The sequence below is a fragment of the Pseudopipra pipra genome, chromosome 5 (assembly GCF_036250125.1).
Source record: "Pseudopipra pipra isolate bDixPip1 chromosome 5, bDixPip1.hap1, whole genome shotgun sequence".
Lineage (NCBI taxonomy): Eukaryota > Metazoa > Chordata > Aves > Passeriformes > Pipridae > Pseudopipra > Pseudopipra pipra.
Window position 1 is genome coordinate 55,453,664 of NC_087553.1, and position 13,610 is coordinate 55,467,273.

Consider the following 13,610-nt stretch of genomic DNA (forward strand, 5'->3'; position numbering starts at 1 on the left):
GGAAATCCTAGTAAAATCCCTAAAAATGTCTTTTCTATTCCACGAAGTCCTACTCTATTCATGGACTGATAGCAGATCTTATATATTTATAGTATTCTATACAAAGGAATTTAGCTTTTTGTGGAAAATAGTCAGAAGACATATGCATGATTAGGAATAGTTCATGCAAACTTCTGTGATAAAGACCAAAGGATTAAACTATAAAAACCACATATTTGGGCATATGCTAAATTACTTCTCTTAATATTCCACAATGTGTCAATGGTTCTGTAAAACATTCTTCGAGTAGTTATTTTTGCATTGTTAAAAACTGATTTTTCTCACTTTAATTACCCCTTAGAGTGGCGTCCAGGTTCTACTGCACAGATACTCTCAGACTTGGATTTAACATCCCAAAGAGATGGCAGATGGAAACGTATCAACACACTAATGCATTATAACGTAAGGTGTTTCAGAACAGTTATTTGCCCCTGTTAACTGTTCTCTAGTAATAAATAAAATCTTTGTTTGTTTTTAGAGAAACTTCAGTGCTACATATAGGTTGCCCAGATAAGTTGTGGATGCCCCATCCCTAGAATTGTTCAAGGCTGGGCTGGATGGGGCTTTGAGCAACCAGATCTAGTGGATGGTGTCCCTGCCTGTGGCAAGGGAGTTGGAACTAGATGACCTTTAAGGTCCCTTCCAACCCAAACCATTCTATGATTCTGTGATAAAGAATCAAAAGAAAAACACAAGGCTTGGGTCTAGGCAGTAGAAGCTTCGGAATGTGAAAGGCTGGGTCTAGACATATTGCCTAAACATCTTACATGAAAACACATCTAAATGCCACCACTTTGGTTCCCTCATCATTGCAGTATCCAAATCTAAACTCCCCTTTGAACATTCAAAAGCTCCTTTTGCTACGTCTCATATTCATCTTTTCTCTCCTCTACCACTTCCTACCCCTGAGAATTGTCCTTGTCATTGCTGTGCTGCTGAATAGATTTTGGGTTGGTCTGGTTTGTTCAACAGCCCAGTCAGGAGAGCAGATGTTGACGGTTTTGTACTGTCTGTTTTAGGTTTCATACTGTGCACTCTACCACACACTTGCAATCCACTTATCTTTCCTTCATATGCTATTTATTGCCTTCCAGCAACAGATACCCTGATTAGAAAAGAGAAAAGTTGGTTGGTTTTCCCTCAGAAAACAGACAGGTCTGATTCTTCATGATAAACCCCATTTTTGTACAAAGAGCACCCACACCAGATTGAGGAGCCACTTAAGCCTTGGAGATGCTCCTAATATTTCAGTAATCTCAGAGGAGGTGTTGATGGGATCTCTTATTAAAGGAGGGGGAGGCAGTCTGTTCTGAATTGCAGTCAGTTTCCCAAGAAGCCTTTGAAGGGCAACGTTCATCGTAGGTCCAGATTCCCTGCAACAGACTACAGAAACCACAGTTTATGATTTAAAAAAGATGTTCAGTAGGGCATGCTTCTTCTGAAGAACATCTCTGTGTTTGTATTTTCAAAGGTCCGAGATGGTGCCACACTCATCTTATCGAAAATGGGAGTTTCCCAGCAGCCAGAGGATAATCAACAAGATGTCCCAGGGGAAAGTAAGTCTCTTGTGGCTTCCCTACCTCTCAAGATGACTAGAAGTCAAAACCCACATAGAGAGAGTGATGCTGCTGTCTTGATCGTGATTATCAAGCACTTCTATGATGCTACATATTCCCCACCAGACTATACACAGTTTATTTGTTGTGTGCTACCCACTGTACACTTGCAATAGTTGTCTTTGCCCTCATTATAGAAGTCTTAAATACTGAGACTTTAACCATAATTTCTGTGAGTCTATACCCCAACTTAATAGAAAGCAATCTTATTAAACATTTCCTTGCATATTTTATTTTTTAATCACACTACATTTATAGTCAAACTATATGTTTCATCTTCCCAGAGCTTAATCTCTTTTTGTCCTTTCTGCATCCTTTACTCACTTTCCTCTTCAAATTTCTTCCACTTCTTATTAGACTGAGAATTAAATGCAGTGTTCTTGATGAACCGCAGTACAGACTAGGTCCCCTCTCTGTGATAGAATGGATCTGATGCAATTTTTTTATTGCATTTCTTACAACTATGTTGCCTTGCCTCTACACACTCGTATTTTGTGTCTCTCTCCCTTTGAGTGATGTTTCATAAGCTATGTCTTTTTCAGGGCTTTTTGATTGACTTCATTCATTCCATGCATTTTATCTCCTTAGATGCAGTGTTTTTCACAATTCCTTTGTTCTTTTTGAGGTTTGCAGTCCACTGCAAGTTAGTGTCAGGAATTTCCTCATAATATTTCTTCTCTTTCACATCACTAATGCAGCTCTTGTATAAGTCTTGTATTGCTGTCTGCTACAGTATGCTGGACTTCTCAACACAGAAGAAAACCTGTTAGCTTGCAACCAATCTTTTAAAGCTTTTACTTTTACATGTTAGTGTTCTGTCTAGACCAATTTTCTATATCTCAAAATCTCTTGAGACACAATATCCGTTACAGCCTCGAATGCACTCAGATTTTTATGGAAATATTTACTTGTGAATTTATGTTCTTTGTTACATGTATTTCCTTTACAGATTTCAGATGTGCAGTTTCTCTGGTGTTCTTTTATCTTTATATTTGGTTATTTTACAGAAAGTAGAGGTTAGATTTATGGGACAAAAATTGTTGAGATCATTCTTCCTCCTATGAACTTATTTGATGACCTTTTCTGTGTAGCACTGATTGTAAAAGCCATTGCTTTACATAGTAGTTTCATTCCTTTAAACAGATTTATTGATCTTAGATTTAGTAGGTTTCAAGGGCTAGGCAGTCAAACATTTTGGAAATAATATGCCAGAAACGTACATTTTTCAAGAAGATGGGTCTCAGCTGATAGCTCTAACACATATCACTATTTAGCAGCAATGTGCAGACTTTCATTTCATTTGTTTTGAGTGTTGGACAGGAAATAAAGACAGACAGAATTACTTGCTGTTTACTTGTTACTCTGTCCTTCTGGGTTCTTTCTATTGAGACTTTTTCCAGCAGAAAGAAGAGTCTTCTAATGGTCATGCCTACACCTCTGCTGCTATCTCTCACTCCTTTACTGCAAGTGCCTGGCACAGCTGGCCAAGCAGTGACTGTTCTGTCACAGCAGGTGCCAACCCAGCATGTTAACTTTAAAATCTATCCAGTTCAATACAGAGGGCGGTGGAGTGCAGCCAGGCAAGGAGCTGATTCCTAGTCCCTGTTCAGTTTGGTTGCACTGATTGCTGAGACCATAGTCACCTCCCCTCTGAAAAGAAGGGCATGGACTATGAATGGAGTCTGGTGGTGCCCCAATTGCTTTGCTTTCTTAACAGAGAACAGTGGTCAGTCTTCTGTTCTTGATTCCCAGTCTTCATCCTCCTCACCCCTCTACTCTTGTGACAGGCAGTAGAGGACCAGATCACATGTTTTTCTTTTTTTGTTGGATTAGGTTTTTTCCTTTCCTCCTTCTCTACAATTATATCATTGGATATGATTCAGTATGATGAAGCTCTTTGAACAAACATGATCTGTACTCCAAGGTGAATTCGTAGTTATATATGTGGCATAACAAGTTGTAAAGGAAAAGCAGAGTTCTGGGGACAGCGCTGTCACACAAGGTCTCTTGTACACAAGAGAAAAATGTGCAGAAAATTCAGATCCCCAAGTATCAACACTTTCCACCATGTTTCTTCTTCACACCCCATCTTGCACCATGGTACTGTACAAATTTGGAATGACAGCATTTCGTGCCAGTCTACCCCATTTTCTTTAGCAACAAAGGGTGTCCAGAGGTATCTGGTGCCAACTTGTTCTGTTGAAAAGCTATAAAATGTTACAAAGATAGTGCAAAGTGAGAGCCTGCTGTGACAGTGATTTTTGCATAAAAGGGAGAAGAGAGGATCAGAGGCTTCCTCTCCCACACATACATTTTTATATGACACAGGGATTTACAGGGTTGGAATAAACAGAAATTCTATCCTGACTTTGTGAATGAGGCTTGTGATGAAGTGGATTTCCTTTTCTTCAGAATCTCACTAACTTGCACCTTTTCCTTTGAGAAGTGTCAGCTGAAGCCATTGACTGTCAACCAAAGTATGAGGTTTTGCACAAAAAGAAAATGTTAAACCATGTTCAGAGATATTGCTCTAAAAGCTGGCATTGCTTCCATGCTGCTTTTAATTCACAGATTATAACAGGAAGACACTAGAAGCTGGAGGTTGTGACAAATTAAATGCAGCATCTTTTGCTTCTGGAGACAATAAATGCAATTACTAATTTGCATCAAGATGGAGAATGGTTTCAGTGTTTTTGTACTAGTATTTCTTTACTGAACTATAAACAAATACAACACATTTTGTTATTCTGGGTGTTTTCTCTAGGTTTTGGGTTGGTTTATTTTATTTTTACTTTTCTAATTCTGAATAAAAATAGACACAGGGTTGCAGATCAGAAATACTGCTTAGCAGATCCAGGAGTGCAGCCCTTCCTTCACCTCCATGAAGCAGGATTCATGGGGTGGAGGAGACTGGAAGGAAGATAATTTGCTTCAGGTCACACAAGGGGAAAGGGGCTGCATTGCCTGTCACGATCTCATTTGCCTTCACCATGTTTACATCATGGTTCATACCACTATAATTAGTCATCATAGTCTATATTTGCCATTAACTCTTCCCTGTCCCCCCACAAATTATTTTATATTGGCCAAAGAATGCCAAGGGCCAAGACAAATTGTTCAGGGGGGAGCATTTGACCCAGTGGCACAACCTTCTCCCTGCTTAGAACTTGATCCATAGTATGGTGACAAAAAGGAGGTGTTTTCCCTATCTTTTATTTTCTTCACTTCTTAGTTTTCCATTGGGGAAAATATTGTCTGACAGAAATGTTATTTTCTCTTAGCAACCATACTGCTGACATGTTTTGTTGCCCCATGTTCTGAATTTCTCTTCCTCTGTCTTCCTACTATTTATAGCAATGAAGTGGGACCTTTGTGTTGCAGAAGTTCATCTGTTTGAGCTGTAGTCTCTTAATCGTTACTTTCCAAAGAAAATACTGCTATTCCACTAGTAGCCAATTCTGCTGTTGCTAAACAAACACAGGACAAATTAAACTGCTTGTAAGAGCCAGTAATCTCAGTGGAAACCCCTCTAGTTGTTTCCTCTTCTCTCCAAAGTTAAACTGAGCCATGTACCATCAGGAGAACAAAGAGAGGATAAATTCCTTTGAATCAGAGGAAGCAGAAGTGTACCAAATGACTGACATAAGACTGGAAAATAGTTTCTGCTCTAACCATGTGATTTGATCTGTTAATTTATAAAAGTAAATAACAGGGATTGCAAAAGAAATTCCAGACTTCAGGCCCAGCAGCAGTTCTTACTGTACTGGCAGGTGATTGCCATGAATGGTATCGATGGCAAAATCACAGCTGTTCCAAAATAAAGTGATTGCTTTTATTTATTTCTGGCTTCATTCACAAGAACTTCCAAGTTGAATTAGGGACCCTCAAAGGACAATGTGATTTAATATGGGATTTATACTTTTTTCCTACCTTGTTAGAAAGAAGTAGAGGTCCCGGAAGACTGCATAGCTATTGCTTTTGATGAGGATATATGAAGTAGATTCGGGCAAAAGTGTCAGCTTAGCCAGATTACATAAAAATGTTACTTTCCCCTGCAATGTAAAATATTGAGCACTCATGAAAGCTTGGAAATTCAATGTAGCTGTTGAGGAACTTAGTTAATAAACTACTATGGTCAAAACTAATGCAATTAGAAACTGATATTTTGTGCTGTAACTGGGATTCAGTTATGTTAGAGATGTATATTAAGGCATAAAATTTAGCAATAATGCAAAATAATTTGTGCAGTGGGGCTGAATCACAATTTTTATGGGAAAAATAACTTTCACATTTTTAAGACGTCAATGATTTTAAATGTACTGGTTCAATAACTCCCACTGGAAAAGCGCCATTGATTTTTGGGATTATGCCAAATAGATAAAAAAGTTTGAGATTTAAAGGAAGAACAGGCAAAACCAGGAAATTTAAAAGTAAATTTGTGACACAGAAACTCTTCAAGGAATATTAATTGCAAGTTAAAACAATTGTATCATCTCTTTTAGAACTCTTTATAACAAAATATTCTCAAGCATAGAGTTTCTCTGAATAATAATGTTGATGCTGAAGTGCAAAACTCCCTTTATCTGCTCTGTGATCACTGAACTAAACTCAAAGACCAGATGCATGGCCAAGCTACAGATAGCATAGTAAGGCACTGTAATCAGAGGAGTGTCATTAGCATCCAAGTGCTTACCCCTGATTCTGCTATATGGTAACAGAATTGATGTGAATCTCTCTCTCTGATTTCAACAATGAATACTGACCAAAAAAATTTGAAAATCTTATTATAATGGATATGAATTTGCTGCATTCATTACCTCTGGCTGCTGGAGTTCATGTCATCTCAATGAAGGGATGCATTTTTCCTCCTCTCTGCTACAAAGTCAAGTGATGCTGGTCAAATGCTGATAACAGAAGGTTTGAACTGAACTACCATACCTTGACCTCAGCAGTTAGGGTAAAGGTGTGAATTGTAATGGTACTACCTAGAAAAAAAGGCTGTACCTGAAGCAGTACGGTATTTCTGTGGTGGCTGTGGGGTGAGACCTAGCTGAGTTTCTATAACTTGGTTATGTCTCCAAGAATTCACAAGGAGTAGAGTACTTCAGTGTGTGGACCTCAAAGAATACACATACTATGCTTACATGACCAAACAGAAGTTTCATTATCTTGTGATTCCTTCCTCTTCCTTCAGTCTTAACAAAAGCAAGCTTTTTCAGCTATATATTGTTGAACATTTAGCACTTGAGTTCTTTATGTTGGACAGGAACAGAGTAATCTAGATCCTTTTGGGAAGAGGATAGGTATGTTAAGGCTAGGGAACAATTACCTTACATATACATATGTATACGATTATTTTTGTGTTGCTGTTTTGGGTGCAGGGTGGTTTTTCTAATTATTGCAATTACTGTTTCTAGGGCACGCACTCCTGGAAGATGAAAATAAGGTCTGGCATCTAGTCCGGCCAGTAGATGAAATGGATGAAGGTAAATCAAAGCGGGGCAGTGTGAAAGAAAAAGAGAGGACCAAAGCTATTACAGAAATCTACCTGACAAGACTTCTTTCTGTGAAGGTAGGGCTCAGATGTGCTATGGCTACACCTTATTTCTATAGATTTTGAGGTACAACTGAAGAAAATGATACAACTATTAGTCATTTATTTGACCTCATCAGGGTCATCTCTAAAACAAATGGATTGTCTCTGAGGTCACAGTCTCTAAGGTCCAGGCAGATGCAGGAATCTAACCAAGCACGCAACCCTCCTGGGATTCTTCACTCCTTGGGCTTGGTGGAGTTCATGGAGCTGAGTCTGACTGGGTGTCTGATAAGACCCAAGTGCTTGCCCTCAAACAAAAAATCAAATGTTCACCAGCACTTCTTCCTCTCAGTCTCTTTCTAAAAATTGCCTGATGTTCTGGTGTCAGAGAAACTGGAGGTAAGAAGCTGCAAAACCGTTAAAAAGTGGCTAAATATTATTTGATATGCACGATGACCCTGAAGTGAAAATGTAACAACCAGTTTCTACTGCTTCTGTCAAGCAGAAGGTACACCTTTCTGTGCAAACCACAGGATATTTGGTGAAGTCACAACCTTTCAGGCTAGAACATAAAATTGTGCTCTAGAAGGTCTTTACTGTGTTGGCAGTTTACAAGGTCACTTCACTAAGAAGTTGCTTGCTTTTTGTCACTCTTAGCGCTCAGGATGAAGGCCATCAGTGACTGCAACTGGATAGTGGGCTCTTATGGTCAACAGGAATAAAAGATGGCACTGAGTTCACAATGTAATTGATTTTTTTTAATTTGGTTTTAGGGGACACTTCAGCAGTTTGTAGATGACTTCTTTCATAGTGTGCTCAACTCGAACCATGTGGTCCCACCAGCTGTGAAGTACTTCTTTGACTTTCTTGATGAGCAAGCAGAAAAACATGACATCAAGGATGAAGATACCATTCATATCTGGAAAACAAACAGGTACCGTGTGAACTGAGTCATACTTGTATTGCAGAGAAGTGAGAGTGTAATTTCTAGGTAGATACTAGCACTCTTATCATAAATCAAAGTAAATTTCATTTACAATCCTCAGAATCATTTTAATTGAGATAATATGTTTGTGTGATCAAAAGGATTCCCTGTAAGCCTAGAAGCTGCAAAAAATGAAACCAGATTACCTATGGGATTGTCACTGGCTGATTTACTGCTTTTTACTTTTTGTCTTTCCTCAGATAAGAGGAAAGCAAGAGGCAAGTAAGCCTGCCAAATCACAAAATCTAATACATACTTGGTAGTTTCTCTGACCACACAGACATCTTCTCTTGCTATTTTGAGGCACTCAAGATTCTTCTCATATGAGTTTTTCTGTGAGAGATATAAAGACTTGGTTTTCAGATATGGAAAACATACAAGCTTGTATAAATGTTGAAATACAAAATTAAGCATCACTGTTGTGAGGAGAATAAAATGCAAAGCCCATACTTAATTTCATGTAATTTGCTTGTTGTAAAACATTTATTGTGTAAAAAGGATTATTTATCTTTTCCTTGCTTTGCAGCCTGCCTCTTAGATTCTGGGTAAACATACTGAAAAATCCCCACTTCATCTTTGATGTACATGTTCACGAAGTAGTGGATGCTTCCTTGTCAGTCATTGCACAGACTTTCATGGATGCTTGCACAAGAACAGAGCACAAATTAAGCAGAGTAAGTGATTTGCATTCTACATCCTGACTATGCTCATGCCTGACAAGACAAAGGGCATCCTCATAGACAATACCCATTCTCTGAGGAGATACAGCCTTGATCATTTCTTTTTAGTTCTGTATAAAGTTAGCATTTCACCACTTAACAGGTAGGTGAACATGTCAGTGTTACTGTGTAGTCTGCAAATTGATATTTAGAAAAAGGGGAAAATAGCAACCGCTTTTATAAAAAGCAAGTTTAGGAATTGATTATTTCAGGTCCACTAATAATTTAGCATCATCTTGCATTGATACATTTATAAAACTCAGCAGTAATGCCATGTGTAAACTTCATCCTTTTACGACAAATAACTTTACCAATGTTAATAAGTATTCAAATGTTAATATCTATAAAGCTTAAGTGTATGTGAATATAAAGGTTTGGTTTAAGTTCTTGACTTTCTTTTGCTTCCTAGAAATGTTCATAAATTAACCAAGTTTCTCTGTATTATAATTTTTTCAGGATTCTCCGAGTAATAAATTACTTTACGCAAAAGAAATCTCTAACTATAAGAAAATGGTGGAAGAGTAAGTATAGACTCTTTTCATGCTTATTCAGTTGTTAGGATTTTAAGGCTGTGTACGAGGAAAAGGGAATGCTGAGATAGTCAAAGTCAGATGTCAAATATTAAAAATTTTACACCCAAATGTTAAAACATTCCCTTGGTGGTGGCATTGGCAGGGTTGAAATGGAGCTCCGCTATGACCCAGTGCATGTTCTTGTCTGTATAGACATGAGAGTAGATTTATTCAGGAGAAAATATGATGCTGTATTTCACAGTGGTAGTTGTTACCCATACAATCTTGTCGCAGTTCGAGGGGTTTCTGGGGGGTCACTGCCAGCCGCTCTGTGAAGGTTTTCAGGGCTGGAATCACCCCCCTGCCGCCCGTCCCTCGTGGCAAGGACAGGCGGCAGAGGTACTTAAGCCAGGAGACAGAGACCACGTGGCATGCAGGGAATCCAGCAGCGAAGAAGAGACTTTATTCAAATTTCCCGCAGCTTATAAGGGCTGCTGGGCCAAGGATGGGATTGGCCATTTGGATAGCCAATGCAAGGAGACAATATAATAAGTATGGCAACACAGAAACCAATGGTAGACAAGTGAGTTAACAACTTCCAAACCCCGGCACAATCTGTCTAAAAATGTTGCACTTCCATAACTCAGTAGACATCAAATCCTGAAAACATTTTCACAAACACATTTTTTCTATTCTGTCTCTGACTTTATTCATTTACTAATTGGCAATTCTGTTAATATCATGGAGATCTGCCACAGAACAAACCTCTTGCCAGTTTTAAGACTAAAATAATTATCATCTGCAATTACAGATTTCTTTCCTGTGGTATGTCCTTGTACAATTAGATATGATTTGCCTCTGCTGCAAAGGTAGTAATGATTATTGGAAGGCAAGATTACTAAAGGAATCATTGGTCTGTTGTGGTAGAGCATCTCCTACATTATTAGGAAGCATGTTTAAAATATTTGGAAAACAGAATTACCAGAAAGCCACGGTGTGTTTCACCTAATTTAAAGTCTTTTTTCACCTCTTGCAGTTACTACAAAGGTATTCGTCAGATGGTGCCAGTGAGTGACCAAGATATGAATACCCATCTAGCAGAGATTTCTAGGGTAAGAATAAATTCCATTTACTTGAAGCCAAGTGTAACTCTGTTTTTCATTGTGTTCTCTTTCTATCTCAACAAGTAGGTGTCTTGTATGTGCAAAAATCAAATGAGTTATTTCATAAATCTCTGAAATACTTCTGTTTGGTGCAGTTATGCCTGTTAGCCATTTGAAATGTTGATTTTTGAATGGAACCAAGAATGGTTTTCATCACTAACCTATCTGAGTGATGCATGGGCCAGAGCAAAGTGTTTGGATTTTCACATCCACTGTGGGAAAATTATAGCACTCTAGAACTGTGTTTTCTCTCCACAACATATTGAGGATTTTTAGCATGGATTGTACTAATGACGAGTAGTGACTGAATTCACAGTGCTACCACAGCAAAAATTAGATTCCAGAAATTACAGAGAGGGCATTAAATATAGCATATTTTAGGGCTGTCTGTACAGGGGCAATACTTCTGCTTTATGCTACATGTGAGAAGCTCAGCATGTACTTGCTCAGTGACACTTTTTCTTTTTGCATTATAGGTTATTTGGGTTACCTCTCATGGAGAAGAGCAGAGGGGGGTGGTTGCTCTCTGGGGCTCTACTTGGAAAGTGATGGAGCAAAGACATTACAAAATCTGCTTCAGTCTTGCCTTGAAAGAGCCTGTCTGCTCTGCAGCTCAGCTTAGCTAAAGCAGGCTCTTGCCTTCAAAGCACTCTATTTAACTTGGAGAACCAGGAGTCCCTCACCAGTTTGAAAGATGTGGTTTAGCCTGAGCAAGGAGACAGTGTACTTACTGACTGGTTTGCTCATTTGCTTAATTTAGTTGAAGAGTTCTAGCGTAAAGAGGATGTTTGGGGAATTTTTTGCAGTTTGTTTATTTCAGTGCCCTTAGGACCTAACATTTTGCAGATCAACATCCTCATGAGAGCATTTCTATTTTCAGTCATTCACTACAAAACTCATCTTCGGTGACATTTCATTTTCCAGTTCACTTTATTTATTACATAAATTGAGATGTATATAAAATTAAAACATTTGGTGATTAAAAATAAATTCAGTGTAATGTTTCAACGTTTCCAAATATGTTGTTCCTTCCTCTTTTCATTATAAATTATGAGAAAAATTAATATGGAAGGAGTGATTGAACACTGCAAATTTTGACCAGCTCTAAAAATGACTTTTATAGAGCAAGGAAAGATGGATATTTCTCTGCTGCTTTATCCCTTGGGTAATCATTTGTGCCAGTAGCAATATTTTGCAATTCTTCATTTTCTTAACTAACTTAATAGACTAAAGGCATAGCTAGAGACTTGAACCTTACATGTTTGAATGAAGAACATCTGTTTAGACAGGTAGAGCACATTCACTAAATAAGTTAAATGTGGGGGGGGAAGTGGAAAGACAAGGTAATGGAAGTGTTATTTCCTGCTTCATTTAAATTCCTTTCTCCCTCTTTCTCTCTCTCTCCAGTACCTCACCACCACCACTCCTACCCTTTCCATCTTCATGATTCAGGTGGCTTTTTCCAAACATACATGCACTCATGATCTTGATGAGTTATACCTTTGCTATAGTGAGGTGTGAATAATTTCCAGGATATAAAAACAGCTGGAGAAAGAATTTCAAACAACCATGACTGTGTCAGAACCAATGCTTAATATCTCAACAATATGTAGACTGTACTGAGTAAATGCTTTAGCTATACATACCCATGCTGCTAACAGATGTTTGAGCTGTAATCTGTGGTTTGACATTCAGAGTTCAAAATATTTTCCACCTCCAATGTTAGAATTGTGGGCAGACTCAAAAATACCAGCGGGAAAGTCTTAATCAGAAAATCACCAAAAAATTTTTTTCTCATTCCTTTTTTCGGCCCCAAGTGTCATTTAACAAAAGTTACAGGATGCAGAGCTTGCATTTGGAAATCTTGTCAGTCATATCCAACAGTTGTGCATGTGCATAGCTTTCAGCTGTCTGTGATCCTATTTTGACATGTTTGCTGCCTGCTTGTGTCGTTTAACAGGCACATACCGATTCCTTAAACACACTTGTGGCTCTCCACCAACTCTACCAGTACACTAATAAATACTATGATGAGGTAAGTTATGGTTTTTGTTTTCCTATTTTAATATCAATGGGAAAATGTTATGAAAGCTAAAATTAATCTGAAGGAGAAACTTCTGGAGTACCCTGTGTAGTCAGGTAAAAACAATGCTGAACAGAAAGCTCTAACCTTGCAGTTATATGCCTTGCTTGGCAATTATGCTGGTCAAGGGAATGTCCTTATAAATGAGCAATTTCATTATGGGCTATCTGGTTTTGCTAGGGATAGTTTAATGGATAGTTTAAAAAGGTCTGAAAGAGAAATAGATTTAAAAATCATTTTTTTTCAGATCTACCATCCTAATTAGGAAATAAGAATGTCACTGAGCAAAAAGTAGTCATCAGTTTATATCAGGTTTCAAGCCAGTGTGCTTTTTTATTAAGAACAATCTATTAAAAGTGTTTTGCTTGGGGGCCATGGCCTTTTTATTAGTTAAAATGTCCTTAAAACTTCCATATATACTACCAATCCCTGTTTTGCCATGCCAAATGAAGTGCCCGCCTAAGGTAAACCAAAGTAGAGTAACTGTTGAATATAGTCTGGTTCAAAATCAGGCTCTCAGATTCAGTTCAAAAAGTTTCTTTGGTTTTTCACGCCCTGTGGAAAGGGGGACAAAGAATATCCTAGTGTAGCTGGGCTGTGGCTATGGTTCCCCAAACTTAATCTGAAAACAAAAAGAGAGAAGGAAACTTTTATTCAAAGGTTTCCATGGAAATGAATGCCTCCAGTAAACTCTCAGAATTAAATCAAAGCAAGTAAGAACAGATGCCAAATCAAAAAGGAGTACAGCACATGTGAGCTCTATTCAGTTAGTCTTGCACTTCAGCACAGTTCATGTTTTTACTTACATTTAGCACTACAGACAGTGACTCTCCTCCTTCACTGCAGCTGCTTTAGACAGGAGCAGCCAGCCTGCCGCAGCTTTTAAACGGATGTAGGCAGGGAAAATCAAACCACCCTGAGAAGTCTTGCAATGTCAGTCAGTGGGGGAAGTGGACA

The 13,610-nt window shown here is 38.3% G+C and overlaps 1 protein-coding gene across 9 annotated transcripts in view; it reads left to right on the forward strand.

Moving 5' to 3' along the window:
- Positions 1–13,610, forward strand: part of PLXNB2 (plexin B2) — a 257,577-nt gene that overhangs the window by 240,189 nt on the left and 3,778 nt on the right. For all 9 annotated transcript variants that reach the window (XM_064656177.1, XM_064656175.1, XM_064656183.1 and 6 more), the window contains 8 exons: positions 341–441; positions 1,511–1,595; positions 7,073–7,227; positions 7,965–8,125; positions 8,703–8,850; positions 9,352–9,416; positions 10,444–10,519; positions 12,531–12,605. In XM_064656177.1, the coding sequence (XP_064512247.1) occupies positions 341–441; positions 1,511–1,595; positions 7,073–7,227; positions 7,965–8,125; positions 8,703–8,850; positions 9,352–9,416; positions 10,444–10,519; positions 12,531–12,605 (866 nt within the window). The remainder of the gene's footprint in view (positions 1–340; positions 442–1,510; positions 1,596–7,072; positions 7,228–7,964; positions 8,126–8,702; positions 8,851–9,351; positions 9,417–10,443; positions 10,520–12,530; positions 12,606–13,610) is intronic.